At 33.7% G+C, this 23,644-nt stretch overlaps 1 protein-coding gene across 2 annotated transcripts in view; it reads left to right on the top strand.

Moving 5' to 3' along the window:
- Positions 1-23,644, top strand: part of LOC135839178 (agrin) — a 200,655-nt gene that overhangs the window by 176,289 nt on the left and 722 nt on the right. The window contains exons 1-9 of one of the 2 annotated variants that reach the window (XM_065355089.1): positions 1,475-1,915; positions 20,170-20,301; positions 20,700-20,847; positions 20,944-21,105; positions 21,323-21,466; positions 22,761-22,931; positions 23,015-23,176; positions 23,263-23,385; positions 23,465-23,641. In XM_065355089.1, the coding sequence (XP_065211161.1) occupies positions 1,855-1,915; positions 20,170-20,301; positions 20,700-20,847; positions 20,944-21,105; positions 21,323-21,466; positions 22,761-22,931; positions 23,015-23,176; positions 23,263-23,385; positions 23,465-23,641 (1,280 nt within the window). In that variant the 5' untranslated portion in view covers positions 1,475-1,854. Of the gene's footprint in view, positions 1-1,474; positions 1,916-20,169; positions 20,302-20,699; positions 20,848-20,943; positions 21,106-21,322; positions 21,467-22,760; positions 22,932-23,014; positions 23,177-23,262; positions 23,386-23,464; positions 23,642-23,644 lie in introns of those variants that run through there. The other variant, XM_065355090.1, reaches the window with a different exon arrangement.

The raw sequence follows: 23,644 nt of genomic DNA, 5'->3' as shown, positions 1-23,644 counted from the left end.
CGTATTGTAAATATTTCTATTTTAAGATGAAAGGTTGATGAGGAAAAAAATTGATGAGATAAATTTTCAAGAGAGTGGGAGAGAGGATAAATTCAATTGTCATTTACAACGCGGATGATACACATGTGATAACGTGTAATCTTTTTTCAAAAAAAAAATTGAATTAATTGAAAGTTTGAAGTTAGTTTTTAAAACAATTTGTAAATTTTTTAAAATTTATTTTCTCTTTAAAAAAACATTTTAAAAGCAATATTTTTTGAAAAATTTGAATTAAAATTGCAAGAAAATGATCACTTATTCGTATAAAAATAAAATTTTATTGTTCAGGATAATCAATAAATTATAAATTCATTAGCTTAATATTACAGAATGAATTTATTACTAGCTGGAAAGGGCGAGATCAATGGAAGCCATGAATAAAAAGATAGCCTAGGGGGGATGGAGGTATTACAGCCTGCAAACAACTTTTTAGGCCAAATGAAGAGAAATCGAAAAAAAACACTCAGAAATGCATCACTAGAATGCATCACTAGCCAAATTGCAGGCTCTGAATTTTATGTTTCGAATTTTGGAAATTTTTTGAAAATCAGGCTGAAAGGACCACTTTCCATGAAAAAATAGGTGGGAAGCTGAAATTTGGTTTACACTATATTCCATGTAGACTTCTTGAATCCATTGGTGTATTAAGAAAAGAGAGATTTCGCAGATTTCAACATTATTTAGTTCAATATTTGCTTCAAATATTTTTACGGAACATTGTTTTGTAGGGATGGAAGTCCAGAAGTTTTGTACCTCCACTTTCTTCCCACCGCTCTTTCTGCTCGTTTTTCTGTAATTTTAAGTGTCGACCAGGGTACTTGATGGAAAATTTTCCGAGCAGAGCACACCATAATGTACTCGTGAAATATCTGCCTCGAGGGTTTTCTTATCAAAAAATCTTTGCTTTTCTACAGAATTCGTGAGTTATTCGAAAAATTCTTCAAGAATGTGAAAATTCACTTGCGGTATCCACCATTCGAATAAAGCAAAGCAAAGCGAATGGAAAAACGAATTACTTAACATAATTATACATTTATACGGTCAATTTGCCGATCGTCTCTTCGAGTCAGGTTGAGATATTATTCAAGCTGCGCTGAGCGCTGCCGAAGAGTAATCAATGTACCTACCTAATAAATGCAAGATGCATCTTTTATGTAGATATAAATTATATGATCTCATTATGTCTACGTTGGCTGTGAGCGAATGTGTATAAGTGTGTATAGGTAATCAATACAATAAAAAGTAAAAGAATAACATCAAAGTGCACGCATAAGGGAAAAAAGAATCGCCGGTTTAGTAATTAATTATGCTTTTAAAATGATTCTTATGGTAATAAGCTTACTTTCATTCTAATGGTAATAGCCGTAAACGCGTGTTATTATAATTAATTTTTCCCCCTTTAAATATAGGATGAATTTTTGTCCATATTCGAAAGCTATATGAGCAATTTTCTCCGCACTTTATTCGATAGTCAACAATAAGATAAACGGAATGAAAAAACAGTCGGATAAATGCGCGATGCTGTAAGCCGACGGCGTTTGTACTTCGGAGAAGTGGTAGTGAGGATGGAACCGGAGATGCTTAGAGAGCGGAGTTTTGATCTCGGAAATGGAGTCAGTAGGTTGATACTTTCTGTGCAAAACGTCATTTTATTTGTGCAACCGGCCGCGAACGTTCGGATAGTGTTTTGTTCAGTTTCGTAACTGCTGTTTATCTTTTTCGAAAAATTTTATCGTAAACTATGACCGTGTTGTTTTAGTTTTAGTTTTTATCCTTCCTATATGTTTTTCTCTTGACGTGAACAAAATCGCTACCATGTCAAGAAAATTGTTCATTTTAGCGATCTTTGGATTTATTTATTTTTTCGTTTTGCAAGGTATGTTTTTATTACTATATATGTACTAATAATATTTGACAATTCCTACATACGTAAGTTAGTTATATGTACTTAAGTAGATCTTAACACGATTAGGTAATAGTGATAACGTGTAAAATTCAAGGTCTATGACGTTCATCAACTGCAATGAAAATAGTATATCTGAGCATGCTGCGATTTTTTTTATAAATATGTACCTACCTAACTTTTTTTGGTGATGAGTAGTTGTGATATCAATTTTTCGTCTTATACGTAGTTGAGTGATGTAGATCTGAAGATAGGATAACCTTTGATAATTTCCCATCATGTAAGACCCTTAGAAATTTACTTCTGGATTTGAATTCACCGCTACATTTCAAAAACGTACCAGAATATGAGCTATGCAAAATGGATTCAAATTTTTGATCATTTTTTTCGATCCTTTGATTGAAAAAAGGCAAAAATCTCTTTTGAAATAGATTAGTTAAATTATGAGCATTTAAGAGAGCAAACACGTTATTACCATGGCTGTATAATTTCTGGTACCGGTAAATGGGGCTCGTTGACTTGGAAATTCCAAATTCATGTTTACTCAGTATGCAAAAATCGATTTGGAAACAAACTGAATTATCCAGTTCTTCGCTTCGTTCTTCCTTAATTAAAAATTAAGCGATATGCGTAGCATTCGCAGTTCCCAAGTTGATATTTCAGCTGACGAGTATATTGTTCCGCTTCACCCCTTTTTATATGTAGGTATACTTAGATATACGAGTTGCTGGTTGTTGAGACTTGAGAACTTGAGTGCGTGTTAGGTAATTCGATTCAACCTATACCCACCAGTTTTAAGTATGTTCTCGATGTTTTTGTACGAGATATTCGATTATACATAATCTACCTAGCTGAATGAGAGCGTTATTATTAAGTATTCAAAGGTATCCATCTAAGAGATGGTTGGATGAATATTCTGAGAAAACTTGATGGTACCTTGTTGAGCGTTATTAGACGTTAATTTTTTTTCTTTTTCGTTGGAATAAGTAAGATAACGTATAAATATTTTGTTGAACTTACGAGTATAATCATTCTCGCATCCAAAGTCTAATTCAATTTAGCTTGAAAACTCATCGCTTCAAATATTAATTTGAATTTAGTTTTACTTTGCCAAGTGTCGATCTATACTCATGGAAACTCTTTTTTGTGGAGGAACATTTAAATGACTTTGAAATTGAAAAATTAACGAAAAATAGACAGTCTGTTCATACCAACATTTTTCCTTTGTACTTACCTACCTACCTATACCTAACTACATTATTGAAATTTTCAAGATGAAGGCGACTGGTGAACATTTGAGAATTCAATAGCCTGCCTTATTATATGTACTAACAAGTAAGGTGAGTCTTTTCAATTGTTTACAATTAATCGACCTTGGTAAAACAATTCATTTGTTAGTAAAAGAGATAGTATTGAATGAAACGTTGTAAATGTTCGGCCACATCCTGACTTCCTCATTCGGATTTTCTTTATGGTTGCATTGATCAGTATTGTGGTAGGTCAGTGATGTTCTGTGATTTATCGTCCTCGTAAACATTAACGCTGGAGTTATACATTATGTACATTGTACCTATTGATAATTTTCGATTTCTTTTAAAGATTAAAAGGCATTGAAACAATATTTTTTCATTATTTATAACTATTAGCAGACTTTGTTTTCAATTTTTCATCAAATTATTACGAACATTTTTTCAAAAAACGAATATGTACCTACTTATATACATTATGTACTCTGTAGTTTGAGAAGTAGATATTAAAACATTTAAATTGATTTATTCAAACATTATGCACTCATATGTTATGTCATCTCTCCACTTTCTTCATTTTTTAAAAATGTAATTCACAAAAAAAAAAAAATGGTTTCTTTTCCTTATCGAATTATCGGTAGTTTTCAATCATTCGACAACTCCGAAATATGTACTAAAAAGTAAATGAACGAAAATTATTTGTATAAATTAAATATCATTCGTGAATTTATTTTTTAAACTGAAAAAATCTGTGTGTGAATGTGTTGAAAAAGCGTAAAACTTATTTTGAATGAACAAGAGGTGTACGTAGTTCTTGAATAACATTCTGAAAATCACCACGGTTTGTATTATGAATCAGAAATAGAGAAATGAAAGATTGTATCTGGTTTGGAATTCCCAACATAATATTCGTACGTTCCTAGTTTTAGAAATTCGTGTCATTGTGTACCTACCTACACGATGAGAACTAGAATTTTTTCGAAAACGTTCAATTCGATTGAAGTTGCAGGATATATTTGCCAGCATTTGAAGGTATAGTTAGATTTCCTTTCTTCAAAAAACCACGAGAGACAGAAATATTTGTAAAACAAATTTTAAAAAGTGATGTCTAGTTGAAATGTGAGCTTATATTTTTTCCCATGGAAGGATCAACTATGTAGTTCTTTAGTGATCCTATGTTTCAAGCCTCTTCCAGCTCCATTGTTTTAGGAGATGAAAATTTTTCTGGCGCTTGAAAAAACTGAAAAATTAATATTTTCTTTTTTCACTTTTCCTGATTTCTTTTGTATGTAAAAGTGAAATGATGACCAGCAGTGCTCTGCATATTTTATATGATAGTGAATGTTAAATTGCTTTTGTTGCATCTTGATAAAGAGGTACGTAATAGAGATGCCTTTTACAAGATATCGTTATAATTGTGAGAATAATCGACATCTTAATGATGCTTCGTTGAGCGATGATTTTTCCACCGTGTAGGTTTATGAACCTAAAATTATACTTTCGATGAGATATTTTACATTTACCTATTTTTGATATGATCAAATTTGTTTGGGATTCTAATTCAAATCATGATCATAAAAGTAGGGCTTGATGTTTTTTTGTGGTTATTTCAATCACACATGTGGTTCAAAAAATTTCAGTATACGGTACCTAATAGATATTACTTGCCTGATACGAGTATCATGAATGTGTATTGTAGTGTAATGTGGTGTGGGTGTAGTACCTACTTTCTTTTGCTTTCTTTGTATCGCGTGTGTCCATTTTTACTTGATGATTGTTTCTCATGTAGGCTGATGCCATGTGTTAAAAGTAAAGTAGATGTGTTTACGTTATAATGTTTATATTCGTAATTCGTATATGTACAAAATATACATAATGGCTAGATGTTAGCATTCAAAATAATCAGTCAGGTGCGAAAACAAATATGAGTGTTGTAGTTTGCTTTGTAATACAAGCAGGACTTTTTTTGTAAAGGAACACGGGGGGGATGTCAAAAATATTGAAAAATTGCTATAAAAGCTACCTACAAATAATGAAAGAATTTGGGGAGGAAAATAAAATTTGACAAGAAAACAAGTTTTTAAGCAACTTTGTAAGAAACATGTCTTTTGTTTGGCAAACTTCGATGCAAAAAAATGATTTTTAGGCAGACAATAAGACAAAAATCATTGCTTTTTGGGTGATTCGGCCAAAAAAAAAGTGCAAAACTTGGCAATTTTTAGTAAAAATTACGACCATTTTAACAATTTTATTAAATGAACTCTTTCTGACAATTGTGCGAAAAATTTACAGTTCTTGACTATTTTGCCAAAAATTGACGCTTTTTAGCATTTTCCCCCAGAAATTACCACTTTTTGAAAACTTTTTCAAAAATTAGGGATAATTTGGCAAAAAAAAAAAACAAAGCAGAACTTTATAAGCAAGTTTGGCAAAAAACAGGACTTTTATTTGATAGTTTTGGAGCAAAAAGAAGACGTTGTCAACAGATGGGATGAAAATCATTTCTGTTTGGATGTTTGGGGTGAAGAGAGGGTACATGAAATTGCGGACTCACAATTTTCGAGAATTAGTGTGTCCCCTAAAAAGAAGTGACAAAAAAGGCCTGGATACGAGTAAATGACTGAAATACGTAGGTATGTGTAATGTAGTATGTACTAAAGATACACGATGGTTATTAAATAAACAATGTCTTCTTATACGAGTAGATAGATAGATACCTATTACCTACCTATGCATTTTGTGAAAACAATATTTGTCAAAAATTTCTGTTTTTTGTTTGCTTTTTCGGCGAGTATATTGGCATTTTAATTGTTTTTCTTCCCTGTTGCATTCCTACGTAGATTCTTTTGAATTTTCACGATTAGTTCTTGAACTTGAAATTACGATTATTTCTGCTTAAACGAATTATCGGCCTTGAATTTTTTTCGTTTATTTTTTTAGAAGCAAACGATGACGATCTGTTTCCAATCGATTGTATTTTAATGACTCGTAGCGCAGTTTATAGCTCGGTAATAGATAGTAGAGTAATTTCAATTTTCAAGTTTTCCGAATGCCGATTTCAGGAGAAAAATAAAAATCGCTGCTTATTTAATTATCAAATACCAATTTGAGACACAAAAAAAAATGTGCCTTGTTTTTTGAAAAGACATTAAGTGACCTTGGCATTTTGTCATTTTTTTGACCGATAATGACAAAAGAACCTCCTATGTGACATTAAAAAAAAAGTGAAGGAATTTTCGATTTCGAAAAACGCGGGTGGAAGTTTCATTGAAATTAATTCTTAGAGTGCAAGAGTGCATTGAGTATAGGAATTATAGGTGGATTGAGAAACATTTTGATATCGTCTTCTCCTCCCCATCGCCCCAAAAAAATCATCAAAATTTTTTGGCCAATGAGAAGTCATACTTTACCTACATTTTCTTCATCAACTGTTATAAAAATTGACATTTTTCATTCAAATTTCAAATAGGTATGTTAGGAAATTGTGTCGTTTTAAACAAATGAGTCTATTTGAAAGCCAATATTTTCTTATCTACCTCGTGTCTGTCTTATTAATATTTAAATCATCCAAGTGTGTCTTTAATACCTGGTATAATGCACCTCAACGAATGAGAATGATGAATGAAATTCTCCGAAGCATGTTTTGTGATAGGTACTTTTTTTTCTATATGTATCATGAAATTAAGATTAGTCGTTAGGAAATTTCCAATATAGGTATTTCGAATTAAATTCCTTCATTTTGTCTTTTGTTCTTTGTTCTTCACTGCCTGGAAACTACTGGGGTGTATTAAAATGATAAATGAAATTCGATAAAGCATATCACACGATGCTTCGAAAAATAAATATGTAAATACATAAATAAATAAACTAGGTGCTTGGATTGTAAAAAAAAAGAAGTCATTTAGGTATACGATTGATAAGGAACGTACCTATGAATTTTCAGCGCATTTTGATGCTGGCTTCATTACTTCTTGGAAGAATATTTACGTTGAGATTCTCGATACAATACTACGTACACGTCCGTCTCTTACTCCATTATGAACCTGATACTACTCTTGCTCTTCCTCTTGTCCTCTCAGCTTCTGTCTCTTATTGTGGATGGATGATCTGCCTTTGTGATTGTTTAGGATTAACAGAAAGTCGCATGTTTGTGGGTTTTTGGGAAGCTTTTTGAAAGAATTTAATTTGATTCACGGTATATTACTCTCTTCCCTCCTCCATCTTTAGAAGAAATTTTTCAATTCCCGTATCTTTTCAATTCACTCGTCATCCTCTGCATAAATCAAACAATAATTCAAATGTTGCTCCAAAGACTGACTTTTTCTTACTTTTGCCTTTTTCCCAACTAGAAGTTTCAATGGAAAAAAAAATATCATTAAATGAGGTACCTAATATTGAAGAAGTCAGAAAACTGGAAGATGAAATAATCTATTTTCACTTCGTATTGAGGTTTTTTTACCCAAATGAGAAAGGACACCAGAAATTTCTGAATTTTAAAAGTTTGCCTATTTGATATAATCGTGTTATAATTCATGTATTTAATCATATTGTGAATATTTTATCTAGAAATTGAGTCTATTTTTTGATTGAAAGCTGATTACAAAATTTAAAGACCAAAACCTCGAGTCGAATGATTGAAAAAAATTGAGATTGCACTGGGTGATAGCAAAATTGCTATTGCCTTTCATTTCGGTGAACATGATGTTTTAATGATGCACTGGAAAAAAATCTGAGAATATATTTGACTATCTTGATTCTTTGTAAAGAGATTTCCAGAAAAATGCCTGAAAATTTTTCTTATCGCTTCACCAAACAAATTTCTATGAACCTGAATGAAAATCGAGCGGTGGATCTTGTAGGTAAAGAAAAATTTTACAAAGATTCTAAAAATTATTTGTCCATTTTTAAAATTGGAAGACCTTATTATAAATTGAAAATTTTCTTCGTGTTTTTTCGATTTTTAAATGCTGATCGCCTTCATTGTCGAAGGTAGACAAAAATTTCAATGCATCGAGCCGCAAATTTGAAAATTCAATGGATCACGTAACTTTTTGCGCTGAAGAAATAGGAAGAGTTTGTGGAAGAGTTTTTCTGTTAATCGTTACTCCAAAGTTTGTATTGTTAGCTCCGGAACATATCTGCCTCTCTCGCAACTGATAATCTCTCGTATAAATTTTCCTAAAATTTGAGAATAACCTGAGTTTGGCTTAGGTTGGATCCCAGTCTGCATTTCCAAAAATTATTTTTATTTATTTAGTCTGACCATCGTACGTCTTCTATTTTTACTTCAGCTCTCTCACTTTAAGATTTTGTCAAACCGCGTCAAACCTAGATACGAGTTGCACTTTTACTACAATTTTTTTCCTTCATTCGATGACAAAAAATTTGGAACAGTTTTTTGTTCCATTCACTTCTGTTTCGTTTCAGCGAATAACTCCAGCGGTGCAGTTTATTTGTAAATCTCATTAATAAACCATTTCGATGAATAGGTAGACAACTTTCTTATCTCGTCGCGAAGATATCGTTGTATCGTAGTAGGTAGGTAATGGTCGATGAAATCAAACTCTAGGATCTTCGTTTTTTCGAAATAATTTTTTTTGTGCACAAAATGTGTAAGAAAACAAAGAAGAAACATCATGGTTCATTGATTTGAATCACTTCTCTGGTTTTTAAGGTGAGGTGGTCGAATTAGTGTTGACATTTCGATATGGTGAATTGTTCTCTGACTGTACGACAGAACAATTTGTTAGGTTTGTCTTACGTAGGTACCTATAGTAAAGAGCATTAAAAGTACATTAGGCTGGATTAGATTAGTAAGCGTATTGGACCATTAGGGCATCTACAATATCGTAATTTTACCCAGCAGAATGTTATCTTAATAGAAAAAGGATGTACCTACTACCTATAGCTCTCTTCGGTAGATTGCACATATACTCGTACTCACTCATATGTGTTGAGCAGCGTCGCGGACGTCAAATTGCGAGACAAATTTTCTACCGAAACGTATCAATGATCTAATTTTAACAAATCGATAGCACATGTAGAGAGTACCTACCTGTGTATTGTAATTTAAATACCAACACCGTGTGCTTTAGAAAGGTAAAAAATAAAAATGGTAAATCAAGATGCAACGATGAACGGAATTTCTAAGGCATTCATTTATTACGATTTTACACGGTTTATTTTTATGTTAAATACATATCATTAGAATAGGTAATCTTGAAGATTTTTTTTTTTCGTTACGAAATTTTTTACTGTCGAATATACCTATAAAATGAAATACGAAATGGAAAATTTCGTAATACGGATATCTCTATACGAAAATGCATATTTCTATAAGTAGGTATAGCCTACTCGTGTTTTACAATATCGTGTCATTTACCTGGGTATATTTTGATCTAAAAATTGATTGCGGTGCGGTGTATGGAATCGATACTAGCCGGAAAAAGGAATAAATAAAAATTGCTCGGTATATTGTGGTTTCCTCCTTAAAACGCTATCAACGACTGGCTAACGAACTAGTTCTCCTTGGTAGTGAAAAAATTCATCTTTACGCGGTTGTTAGCTCCTTAGCCCGAAGTAATTTTATGCTTTATCTTCTTTATCCGTTGTACACGATACGCGTTTGAGAACGCTGTGCCTGTGCCTGTGCCTGTTTCAGTCATTGTTTTATTTGTTTGATCTTTTAAGTATTTTCCAGCTACCTGATTAGTCACTTTCAACTTCTACGCGGTGCAACGTGCCCGAGAGCTATCGTGTAACCGCGAATAAGTCCACTTTCGGGCGCGCCGCACCGGTCGCGACCGCGGCCGCGTCTTCTCAAATTATACGTTTAATTTGCAACCGCCAGCCAGCTCAACGAGGCAGCATGCAATCTTGACATTTCCATCTAGGTGTACCTAATGTACGCAGTACATATGTACGAGTATATGCTATACATTTGTACAGACGTAAATGAAAATCTGACGTTTAGAGATATACGTAACATTATTTGTATTGTATACCTAGACCTAGCTACCTACGTACAAAGCTTGGTAGATACCTCAGCTCTTAAGACCTTACCTACTTACAGATATTATATCGTGTAATTGTGTAGGTAGCTAGGTAACATACTTGTATTAGGCCTACCAACAGTAAAAACTTGCCAGCAAAAATATTTACTTCTCCAAGTGCATTTGTGCAAGTTTTTATTGCATACCATGGTTACACTTACAATATAGGTACCGACCGACGTAATATTCGAATTATTACCGCATTCAATGCACCTTTTGAATGAACTTCAGTTGCAAATACTCCTACTCTTAACGCGAGTCTATTCGATAACATTTTTTTCTTTCCTCGTGTTCATGCTATTTGTTCTCATAAATGAGGTTTAGCCATTTCTAACGCTTTCTGTTTTGTGTCGTAAAATCTCTTAGTATAATTATGTAGCCTATAGATGATTCGGAAAAGTATATCTTCGATGTACCATAGTTGCAAATATTTTTTGCATATGTGCCAGCTGCCTCACTCTGTGCATAGATTTATATTTTATTTTACGATGCGATGTAATTTTCAAATGTAAAATTTGATTTATTGGTTTTTTCCTCGTTTGTTATGTACCATTGAAATCTGGCACGTGATTTGTTGAAGAAAATTTCTCCAGAGAAATTTAATACTTACTCTTTATGAGCGATTCCCTTTTTTTGTTTTTCAAAAATTGTTCTTCTGACTATTGTAAGTATGTGTAGATCAAATTGAACGACCTCATGTTATGCGCTTTGCAGTGACTTGAATTTTTTGACGTATCGCGAAATTTTAAAAAGTCATTCGATAGTGATTTTGAGAAAAAAATCGGTTTTCTGCATTTTTTTTCTGTAGAGCCCTTGGTTTCCAGGCCCTACCAGAAGAGGGAAAGGGGTATTATCCCCTATTTAGATTTAAAAAAATTGAATCAATTGCGTTTTTTCTTCTTTCCTCTCCCCCCCCCCCCCGAATTTTCTCTGCGCGGCCCTGTTGGTTTCTCTGAATAATCCATTTTGTGAATTGAATTGCGTGTTGAATGAAATAAAATTGAAAAACATTGCAATTTTTCTTTGCAATAAATTTACTTTTTAAAAAAAATTGGATTAAGTAGGGTAAGTATTACGAAAAAAAAAATGAAAAGAAAAGAAACAAAACGGTAGAGCATGAAAATTTTCATCTTTAGAATGAGGCGAGTGATTCATTTTCTTTCAGGATGAGACATTCGTCTTTGAAATACATATGTACGTGTTTTGAGTTGCAATTGGAAAATTATGTACCTAAATTAAAACTCAATTAAGTATTTGTGATGAAAAATTTGATTTTTTTACATTTTTTCATCAGCAACAATCGATTTTTGAATGTGAGTAGTATGGATCTTAGGGAAAAAATGAAGAAAACAGAATTCCACGCCATAAAATTTGTCGACTACAAAGTATGGTTAGGTGGTCTTTTCTTATAGACGCCTTATTCATCTTTCAGAAATGTATTTTGAAAAACTCAGCTGAATTCTCGTTTGAAAATTATGCGTTCCGAAATTTGTAATACTCCTGAGAACCTGGTTGAAGACCTTTTTTTCCTCCCCAACACTCGTGTTGCTGACCTTGAGGCATAAACAAAGATTTTTCAAAGAATTTGACCTAAATCAAATGCACGAATTTGACTGAATTATTTTCACATTTTATGAAGATTGCAAAACAAGGGAAAAAACAATTTTAAAAAAGTTTCGAAGATTTTAATAGGTAGGTAATTATTACTTCATCTCAACAATACAATTCAAAAACAATCAGTTCTAATGAATTCTAGTTTTCAAATTGCTCTAAAAGAGTCATCAAAAGTTGATTTCAGCATTTGTAGGTTATTGTAGTTGATGCTTTGAAAATCCTGCGTACAGTTTTAGTGAATTTTTGACCAACTACATACATCAGTTAAATTCTAGAAAATGTTGAGAAAATCAGATGGTTACCATAACATGAGCTTTGCTGATTAAGGTAAAATTTCTACTTCAGACTTGGGAATTCCGATGCATGTGATCGTAGAAGCTATACCTATCTATTTATATCTCAGAGAAGAGGTATATATCTACAGACGAATGTGTTTTGATTAAGTGGGTACCTGGTTGGCTAAAATCTTAAGTAGTTGGGGAAAACTGCAATTGGTCATGCGGTAAATTTATGTAGATGATTCGAAAAATTGAAACAAAAAACAAATAAGAAAAAAGACGTAAATGCGCAGATTAGGTAGGTACTCGTGTATTCCGAATTTTGCGGATACTTGAATTACTCGTAGATTCTTTCATAAGTAGTTTCAATACGAAACCGCGAAGCAGAAGATTTCGCCACCAAAATGGTTCTCTAATAATACTTCGCTAATAAAATTTAAAACATCCGTATTTTGTTGTAAGACGATTCAGCCACATACGTACGTGTAACTAATAGAGTATAAAAATTATTGCATTCGTTCCGCTACATCCTTATCAAATCAGTCAGTTTAGTTTGTTAAATGTTTACCGTTTGGTGCAACGAGTTGCATATCGGTTGATGGCTAGATGAAGGGTCCTGAGAAAGAACTAGGTGAATCAATTTTTTAATCAAATTTAAGTTATGGGTTTGGTTGGAGTCACTTCCAAGATAACGTGACCAGGGACTGCAGGGATTTTGAAAATGATTATCCTACGTATACCTATATACTTCGTGAAAACGAGGCATCCAACTCTTGTTTTGAAGTGAGAGGAGGGGAAGGAATCATCTTTAAAGAATTTCACTTTATGTTTTCTGTTCAATTAAATTTTTGGCATTTGTTTTTAGATTCCTCATTAGTTGCATACTTACGTAGATTATTGACTGAATTTTCGAAAGAATAAAAACTAAATGGGTTGTCTTGCCCAGAAATCGATCAAAGATTATGGGTGTTTGATGTAGGTAAAAATAAAATGCCACCTTGTACGTATTTGAAAACAAAAATCTGAACCACGTGATATGTTTCGGTTCATACCTAGTCATAACTTATACGTATACAAATATCAACATCGGAATTGATACCGATTACATCATTTAGACCTAACCGTGAACTTAACAGCGAGCGAAATTACCAAACAAGCTAGTCTACTGAATCTGCGGAGCGTTTCGATGTATCTCTGTATTAAGTATAGGTGTACTGTATTGTAGCATATAATAAAGTAAGCATAATAAGAATCACGACGATGCAGTATTGCATTTGTGGCAACCGCAGCGCAGTCCGCAGACGATGTATTATTTTTATTTGACCTGAATTCTATAGTAGGTACTATATAGGTACCTAATGTTCGAATAACATGTCTGCATAGACGGCTTATCTATGCACGTCTCGTATTATCGCATCCTACTTTCATTACCGTCTGTCCTGACGTATTTTCAGATTGTGTGTATGCTGTATTTTTTCCCATCGCAATCCCATAATATGACATTTACTGTATAGTAAACATTTTACAACGAGTTTGCAAGTTCTAGGCCGCAGCATGATGATGATTCTTTTCCAATTCTGTTTGACCTTCTTGTAATGAAAAGCGACGCTAATGTAAAACAAAAAAGGTATTAGCCGGCTTAAGAATAAAACGTGCCCGTTGAAAATCGTCAAAGTTTCGCTTTTACATTAAACGGGTTAGGTTTTTTGCAGGTCGATGCTACAGTCACTGTACCTCTGCCTACCTATACATATCAAATTCGAAGATGTCGTGTACCTATGTATTTGTAACTACGAGTATGTATCTGCCAATGGATAGTGAATCGTTGGTGCAATCAAGTGCAGCACTAATGTGTTTCTTTTGTGGACATCTCTCTTCTCTTTTGAGGAAAAACACATGGGTGATGTTAACGGTACCTATCTTGGCTATTGGTACCCTCACAAGTTACATATGCATTGAATTTCGACTTGAAATTAACTAAACTATCGAACAGCCAGTTGTTGATCATCGATAATGTATCTCCAACTCTGAAAACTACCGGTACAATGGTCCTGTCTCTTCTCCCTGGTTCAAATGCCACATGAAACTCTCGGTTCACAGGCAGTTTTGATATTCTTACAAAACGGAGCAGTGGTCAACGAGCATCAAAAGTGAAAAAATTCAAAAAACGTTTGTCTGATGAAATGCTACAAATTAAATAAAAAATAACTCCATTTGCCCGTTCATTGGCTGTAAGAAATAAAAAATTTATCACAATAATATCCAAAGCATATCATAATTATTCATCTTATTTATCTTATTCATGTCTGTGTCCAACTCAAATCTCAGTTAAACTCTTGAAAATCAAACTTTGAGTTTGCCTTATAAAAAACAGAAGCCACTCATTCAAAAATGTTGATCAAGTAAAAGTCATTATTGTGGTTCAAGAGTCAAGACCTTCATTTCTTTCAAGGGAACCTCTCGAGGTTGCTGCTTCTGATTCTAGTGGGACCGCTAATTTTGGAAAATGTATTCTCTAAAACCCCAAATTGAAGCTCCCGAAATTGATTTTTCGATTTCTAGCGAATTTTTGAAAATCTAAAATTGACATTTTCAGCGATTTATATGTTTTTTTTTTAATTTTCAATTTTTAATTTATACAGTAAAAATGCCTTCGAAGGATCTCCTTGGAAATCAACTCAACCAGCAAAGCTGAAAATTTGCTTAAAATTTTGTTGAAAAGTGAAGGTGCCTGCACACAAGCTGTGCATTGATTACATTATTTAACGGCTACTGATTGGTCAATCTTCTAAACAAATACCATTTTTTTTAGAGTGATCCCCAGAGCTAAAACTAAACCTTAACCCTAACCTTTGTTTTTTTTTTGAGGCACCTTTACTCGTGGTATTTAGCAAAGTTGAAAATTTGAAACGCTCGAATGAACCCAATACTAGGTACGTATATTTTTTAAGAAGCATGAATCGCCGACAGTAATCAATTTTGGATTCGTACAAAATTCACAAAAAAATAAAAAATCAATTCAACTGCTGAAATCTATGGTTATGAGAGTTTCGGACTTTACTCTTTGCAAAAATTAATAGGATCCATGTAGGAATTGGAAGCGAATACCTTGACAAGTTCGCTTGTCAACTTTACACAAAGTGAGTCCACTGTGTAAGTTCATACCTACCTCGTCTGTGGAGAACTACTATACGTAATCGTCAGAGAAATAAAATTTTTGAATTTCTAAAAATTTCAAGATGCGAGGTTTATGACCGATAAGCAAGCATGAATCAAAAATGAGTCGTGTGTATTTTTATCAATCAAACGGGTGATTAGATCAGCGAAATTAATTGAAAAATTCTCACGTTTCGTGTTCTTTTTAAATGCAATAATTTTCCTCCACTTCCCCTTAATTAATTTTAAAATTATGTGCGAGATTTTTTGACAATTGGCCTCACACCAATTGAATTTTTATAAATATTGGATATATGCACATGCAGCAGTCGCAGCATCGACCTGTTTTTTGCTGTGAACTTGGGACGTCGCGCCGCATCGCATTCGCGGAAATATTTCTACGCGGTCGAACCGTTAAAATAAGTTATCAATCTTTTTCGGAAGACGTTTATCGAAACAAGATATACCTCTCCGCCTTAGATATTCGGCTAAGTGTTGAAAAATCGTTCCTTACGTTATTTACGTAGTTTGCAATTAAAAACGTTGGTACCATTACAAGTTTATCGTATAAGTATAATTTATGAAGTTTTTTAATTGATCATAACTCGGCAATCGGCGATCGGCGATTGGTGACGAGTGAAAAATTACTGATACCTACTCTACCTATCGTCTTGGGAATCGGTGTTTTCAGCTTTACCAAATTGAGTGAGCTGGAAGAATTTACAGTTAGGTAATCGATTAGTTCCTTTGAAATGTAAACGTGTTGGAAAGATATTTTCGTCGTCTCGTGGATTTTTAACATTTTTTTCATACCTGTTGTCTGGTCGGAGATTGATTTTAAAACTCGTGGGTAAGGTATTTCTTTGAATTTTACGCTCCTTCGCTCCTTGGTAAAAAATATCTGTAAAAAAAATCGTCTCTGGTTTGTTTCTTTCATTTTGAGATTTTTAATTACTGCGGAGAAAGCGAAAATCGTTAGGTACCTACTTAATGATTGGTGAATGGATTTGATTTGTAATTTTTAACGAGAAGATAATTCGGATTTGATAAACTTAAAAAAATCGCTGGTCATTGCAAATTTTCAGATTTTATGAAGTTCCCGAAATTATTATGTGGTTTGAAAGGTTCGAATTAAAAAAGTATTTTTTTTTTTTTTGAGTTTAAACTAAGTACATACGATGTCTATTATTTACCCCGTTTTACAAAAAGATAAGTTCAAATCCGAAATTAAGATCTCTGCAAATCCAAGAAATAATAGGTCTGAGGTCAGGCTAATTTTTAAATTAATTATTTTTAAAAAATTTGGTGTCTTATTGTAAGGTCTGGTGAGTTTGTATCAAAAAAGTAAGTTGAAATTTGAAATCAACGTCTTCAAAAACCCAAAAAACCATAGGTCGTAACAATTTTTCATTTTTTTAAAAATCTGAAGAGCTTAATTGTGAGGTTTGGTGAGGCTCGTATGAAAAAAGTGAAGTGAAATTCGGAATCAGTGCTTTTAGGTTACTATTGTGAAACATATTCAAATCTACTTAATGTACTCGTAAAAACGAGCTCATGCTGTTTTTTTTCCGAATTCTGAAATAGTAGCACGAGCACATCCCAATGTGGCATAAAATTTAAAAGTGAACATTCGTATGTGAAAGCTGAACTTTGAACATGTAAAATTTTCATCAACATGATTTTGAGTATTCTATTCAATGTTCTTGAAAACTGTCCAAATCGAACCCTATTCATCTACTTCAATTGAAATCATAAAATGGATTTAATTTTATAGAGCTCCACAGTTGTGTATTGAAACAAAAAATTGGAATTGTGTTGCACAAAAAATATCGAGAAACGTTGAGACCGTTTCCTCATTTCCCATAAGAGGAAGTGGGGAGGGGGTAAGGTGATAATTTGGTGACCTACCCACCCAGCAGAAGGGATTTTTGTCTCACCATGGAACTTGAGGGCAAGTGAACTTACATGTTAGGTAGGTATTAGTTTTCAAAAAAATGTCAGCTGTCCAAACGGAAAACTGAGGGTCTTACGAGGCTGAGAATTTTTCAAAATGGTCCGAAAATTGATTTGAAAGTCGATTACGTATTATTCTCCGGAAAACTTCATTCAATGATTTCTGGTCACATAGAAATGAGTAATATTTTCGATGAAACAACATTCTCAAAAAAATACGTCAAAATCCCAACATCAGGTGCGCATGAGTAACTGCAACTCAAATAATATTTCTAATTGTAAGTCGATAATTCCAACTACCGGATCATTTTGAGAGCCATTTATTTTCGACACAATAAGTGAGAAAAGACGGTACTTTTGGGATCCACCTTAAAAAAAAAAAAAAATGCTTTAAAATGAAATTTGTGATCGGGCAGCTGGATTTTCTGGGATGAGCCACCCTATGGATTTTCAGGCTGTGGTAAGACAAAATCACCAAAATTCAAAAAACCGGAAAAATAAAAAAAAACATTGCAGTTTTTTGATGTACTTATTTGTACATATTATTATTTTATGTGTCGAGGGCTAAACTGAGAATTTTTTCAAAATATTTAAACTTTGCATTGCCGTCATATTTTTTAAATACCCATTGCAAGCCATTTTTTAAGCAATTTTCACTAGGTGGCTAAGAGACAGTGGCATAGCCAGAGGGAGGGGCGAGTGGAGAAGGGGGCAATTGCCCCCACTCGCGAGTAAAAATTTGAAATTAAGCATGCAAAATGGCCTTTTTTCGTTATTGTGACCCATTTTTTCAAAAAATTTTCGCTCTCGCTCTACTCAAGCAGTAATTCCACCATTGTTTTTATAAAATCATAACACATCACGAAAGGTTTTCAGAAAATTACCTCCAATTTCGATTTTTCATGCCTGAAAATCCGGTTTTGCCCCCTCCTTGAGATGTGATTTGAAAAGTAGAACATCGATTTTAATGAAAGAATTCGGTTTGTCTAATCTCAACATTTTTCAAATTCAATCATAGATTTTTATGAGATTCTAACTTTGCAGAAGAGAACCAAATTGGCCCGAGCGAAGCGAGGGCGAAAGCGTCGGAAAATTCGTAGTTTGATAAGTAGAGCAACATCGATTTTAATGTAAGAAGTCGGTTTTTCTGATTTCAACTTTTTCTAAATCTCATTAATGGTTTCTTGAAATTCTAATTGTAAAGAAGTGACTCCAATTGGCCCGAGCGAAGCAAGGACAAAAGCATTTCAAAATTTATAGTTTCAATAAGTAAAACAGCAATAATTTTAAAGTAAAGTCAGTTTTTCCACCACAGACATTTTTGAAAATTTAAACAAAAATACTTTCCAAGCACAGTTATGAATAATTTGAGAAATAGAAAATAACAAGTTAGCCCGAGCGAAGCGAGGGCAATAGCTTATGAAAAAAATAAGAATTTTGAGTACAAATCAAAAATTTTCGTGGCCAAATCGAATTTACTGGGTGGCCAAAACTTGGTCACTGGGTGGCCATTTGGCCAAGCACTTATATCTTAAAAAATGCCCTGACCCATTGAATTTCAAATTGATTTTTATAGGTTCTCTAAAGTAATAGGTAAGGTACTTAGTAGCACAACTGGAGCTATCCGCGCCTGAAATTTTCAAACAACGCCTTATTTTTGTGCGATTTCAAATGCTCATTATCTCTGGCGAAAAAAAAACCGATGACCCATCGTCCAATTTTCGTTTGATTTGTTGCCCAAATTTTGACATCTGCGTTGCACAAAGTTCCCGGGTTGATTAGGTTTAGGAAAGTGATAATCCTGTGATGAGTTAGTCCAACGAAGAACTGTTACCTATTCCTATTCCAAAGTGACGTATGGAATCAGATAATTTGAATTGATTCGAACAGTTCTGCGGAAAATCCAGAAGCAACGTGAGAAAATCTACGGTTGATCCAAGTTTCTAGAATGATTAGAAATACCATTTGCATAATATAGTTAATTTGGCAAATTTCTCAATTTTACACACTGCAATCAGGCAGTAGGTATTTCTTTGAAGTTTTGAAAATTATACTCAAAATTAGGGAATTGATGTGTTTTGATATCACGATATGTGATATTTTGAATCAACTCATTTAATTCTTTTACTTGCATTTGAATTGATAAGACAAGACGAGGAGGTTCCCTGTTTGTAATGTACTGTACAATGAGTTGCCTAGCGTTGAGCGAACAAGCAGTCAGCGCAAGGTGACGATTGCAGACTGAAAATAGGCAACCTTTCTTTTACTTATGCCTTGGTCGTGTCTGCGCTATACTAATTACTCTTCTATCGAAAGCAATGCTGACGAGGTTTACTTTTACTTACGTACGTATACATTTGATGTTCTACATACACGGATCATAAGAAAATTAAATGATCGCAAAGCTAGTAAACGTTGAAAAATTAAGCACGGAGAAAATTCATTTGAGACGTTGACCATTAATGAATATATATGGAGTACCCTACCAGATTATTCGTGTATTCCATCCCATTTACAAAATCGTACGTACACTTTCATGGGCATACATTGGTAGGTAAGAGAACGCAAGTCACGAAGTGGTAAATGAGGCTTTCTATTTACTCAGCAGAGGAAGATACTCGTATACTCGTACGCAGTATAGGCACCCATACTGCTGTATAGTTTTTTCCCTATTAAACTGCATTTCATCATTCATCACCCAGCTAATTCGTATGGTTAACAAAATTACACGCTTCATCGAACTGTAATGTAAATACAACCCAACTTTCCGTCAAAAGTTAAGGTCAAGGTCATATTGAATTCAGGTTAAAAACTCTAAAAATATGCTCGATTGTTTTCCAGGTGCAAACTTATCAATGACGATTTATTTATAGGTACCTATAGTTTCTAAATATACGTGAAAATTAATGAGATTTTTATTTTTGTAGAAACGTACGCAGCGCGTGATTTATCATGCCCAAGAATCTGCCCCCAAGGAAGTTCCGAAGAACCGGTTTGCGGATCTGACGGAGTGATATATCCGAGCGAATGTGAGATGAAAAAAAAAACTTGCGGGAGAGGTAAGTAAAATGAGAATAAAAAGCGCGACTAATGCACCAAATGTTTTGACCTACGTGTATTGGATTTTGATGGATTTGTGTTTAGCTGACAACCAGAGCTAGTAGATTGAAAATTATACGAAACAGATGAGGTTTTGATTTATGTTCGTCAAACTCTGCTCATAGATATATACCTATGTTGAATTTAGCTCGTACAAAAAATAAAGTACCAATATAATAAAATCAAAAAAAGAAAAAAAAAGAACTGCAAGAGCTGTCTATCTTCGCTCGCGAGATACATAGATAACAAAAAAGTTATCGCAGAAACCACTTTACAACTGGTTCGGATAGTTACCTATAGGACGTTGAGTTGAATAAAATAATGAATTATTATAATATTATTTGTTTCTTGCGAGCAGGTATCACCAAAGCGGCAGATGCCAATCTGTGTTTACGGTCTTACGGCTCCAGCTGTGAGCATCGATGTGGAAAAGAACGCGAACCGGTTTGCGGAACAGACGGAAGAACTTATCTGAATCGATGCATGTTGCACGTTGAAATTTGCAGGTTCACTAGACTAAAAATACTTCAAAGTTGTAATTATTACACGTTTATTGGACCAATATTCACCTAGATTGATGAATGGTAATCGGTTTTTTGCAGAATTGGTATCTCGTTATCGCATCTGGGTCCTTGTAATAATATTTCGGCGCATCGGGAAAACTGTCCGATAAATTGCGATTTAGCTCCAATGGATGGGCCAATATGCGGATCTGACGGAAACGTGTATAAAAATACTTGTCAAATGAAGCTGTTAACTTGCGGGTGAGTTAATCATGGCAGTTGTAGGTATTGGATTAACGGTATATTATACCTAGATTGCCTACCTAATATTAATTTCTAAAAATTTTGTCTAACCGGTTTATATAATTCCTTTCCGCTGGAGAATCGTTATGTTCATTTTGATTTTAAAGACCATTTATGTCATTATGACTGCTTCGCATCATCATCGGCGTATTACATCGGTATTTTATTTTACCAGACAGGGTGTTGTTAAGACGTCGAAAAAACACTGTCAAACCACTAGGCATTGCAGAGAATCTTGCTGGAGAGTATCGAAACCAACTTGCGGATCGGATGGTATCATCTACAGTAATGCTTGTCGAATGAAGTCGAAAAATTGCGGGTTGGTATATTTTAATTTAGCAAATATTTAACTATACCTATCTAAATATTATTCGATGTATGTATTGAGAAAAGTAATGTATAGCATGTCTCTTTAAACGTCTTATATTTCTAATCAGAGAATGATGAGAAGTGTTCATGGCCAACTCGAACGAAACGTTGCCTATGTAGCATACTCGAAGGGGTTACATGCGCCATGATGTACTTAATTTTTCTGTAGCGTTTCTAATGTAAAAATTGAAGGGGCAAATGCTCAAATTCACAAAATTCAAAATTGCTGATTATGGTTTCCGGCATAACCTTTTCTGACTAACAAAAAAGGTTCTTTTACAAAACGGGGTTATAAGCAAATTTAGTTCCTCAAAATCTTTAAAAGCTCAAATTTCATTGAATTTGAAGGTAGAGACAAGCAAAAAAGGCTAGAGGCAATTATTGAAATTTCGAGGTATCCTGAGAAGTATTTTCATTTGCCCTTATAAATACCTTAACGTCCACAATTTTAGGGATGGTCCATTTTGTCACAGAAACTTTTCTGCTTGTCTTGAAAAGGTATGCCAGAAACCAATGGTTCAAAATATGGTTTTTAGACGTTCAGGAATCATTGCTTCCTCAAGTTGAAGGTAAGGCACGTTTCAGAGAAATTTCCCTCCGATGTATAGTTTGTAGGAAAAGGTTCGTTCAAGTGGGCGATGATCACTTCAGACAAGTTTTACGTTTCTAGTAAATAATTGAATATGTTGCCATTGTTGCCTATTTTGAAGTTTCAAGGAGTATCTACCGCGATAATGAACAAAAAAATTATAATTCTGTTGAAAAATCTCAGATTCCAATGGAACTTCTCCATCGAGATTTTTTAAAATCTGTGTAAATTGAAAATACGAAAAAAATTGTAAAAAAATGTTGAAAATGATTGAAATTGTTGGTTATTTTATTTATGTGTTTCATATTTATCTACAGAAAAAATCATCATTTGATCTTGATCCACAAAATTCTGGTCAGATACCAAAGTTTTGATCGGATTATTTTAGAGTTTCAATTAGTTAAGAATTTGTTGTCCCATCGGATAATATTGTTTCCTCGCTTGAGATTAGCAATTCTAAAAAATCTCATGTTTTGAATTCATCACTAAATCCAAAAAATACCTCCAATTTGCGCACAAACCGCTTTTCCTTCTGTTTTCAAAATAGGCAGTTTATTCGGCTGCAATTCTTCATCATCTACGGTCGTGAGGCATGTCAGTTTGGAAACATCCTGTGCACGTTTCTACGATTAATTGAGATTTAATTCAATTATAGGAAACATGTTTTCGAAGTACCAATGGCATTTTGTCTATCTCAAGAACGCGATAAAGGAGGTGCTTCAAATGCTTGCCCCATCACATGCAATGGAGAAAAAGAAAAACCAACTTGTGGATCAGATGGCAACATATATCGAAACGAATGTGAAATGAAACTACTCAGTTGCGGGTACAAACTTCATTCGATAAAGATAACAATTTTTGTTTTTTTGTAACATTTATCATCGAGATTTATTTTTTAATTTTTTCTAGGTTGCAATCAAAACGTAAAATAATCAAAGTAGATTTCGACAAATGCCGAGCGAAGTTTTCAAAATGCAATAAAAATATTTGTACTGACCAAGAAGACTACGTGTGTGGTACAGACGCCAATACCTATTTGAACTTCTGCCATTTACAAACAGCCACTTGCATGTGAGAACAATTTAATACTCGTATCTGAGCAAAAGCAGTTAGTTAGTCTGCAATTCCAAAAAATTATTTTTATTAATCGTCCGCAGGAAAGGCGTTCAGTTAGCTCATTTGGGTAAATGTACAAATCTGATAAAAGAAGAACCATGTCCGACGTCGTGCGCTAACGAAGAAGAACAACCAGTTTGCGGATCAGATGGTAACGTATACAGGTAAGTTATTAAGAAGAACGATTAATTCGTGTAACATCAGTTTAATTCCTTTCATGTTTCTAATTTTTCTTACCAAAAGGACAACGTGCGATTTGCAAATGAACACTTGTGGTCAAAAAGTAGTCCCTATCGCTTTACATCATTGTCGAAAAACAGCAGCTTGCAACGAAGTATGCGAAGAAGACAAAAACTACGTTTGCGGATCTGATAATAAATTTTACAAAAACGAATGCGAAATGAAAAAAGAAAATTGCGGGTG

The sequence above is a fragment of the Planococcus citri genome, chromosome 3, assembly GCF_950023065.1.
Source record: "Planococcus citri chromosome 3, ihPlaCitr1.1, whole genome shotgun sequence".
Classification (NCBI taxonomy): Eukaryota; Metazoa; Arthropoda; class Insecta; order Hemiptera; family Pseudococcidae; genus Planococcus; species Planococcus citri.
The sequence above is the reverse complement of the archived record's forward strand: the minus strand, read 5'-3'. Positions and strand labels throughout refer to the sequence as shown.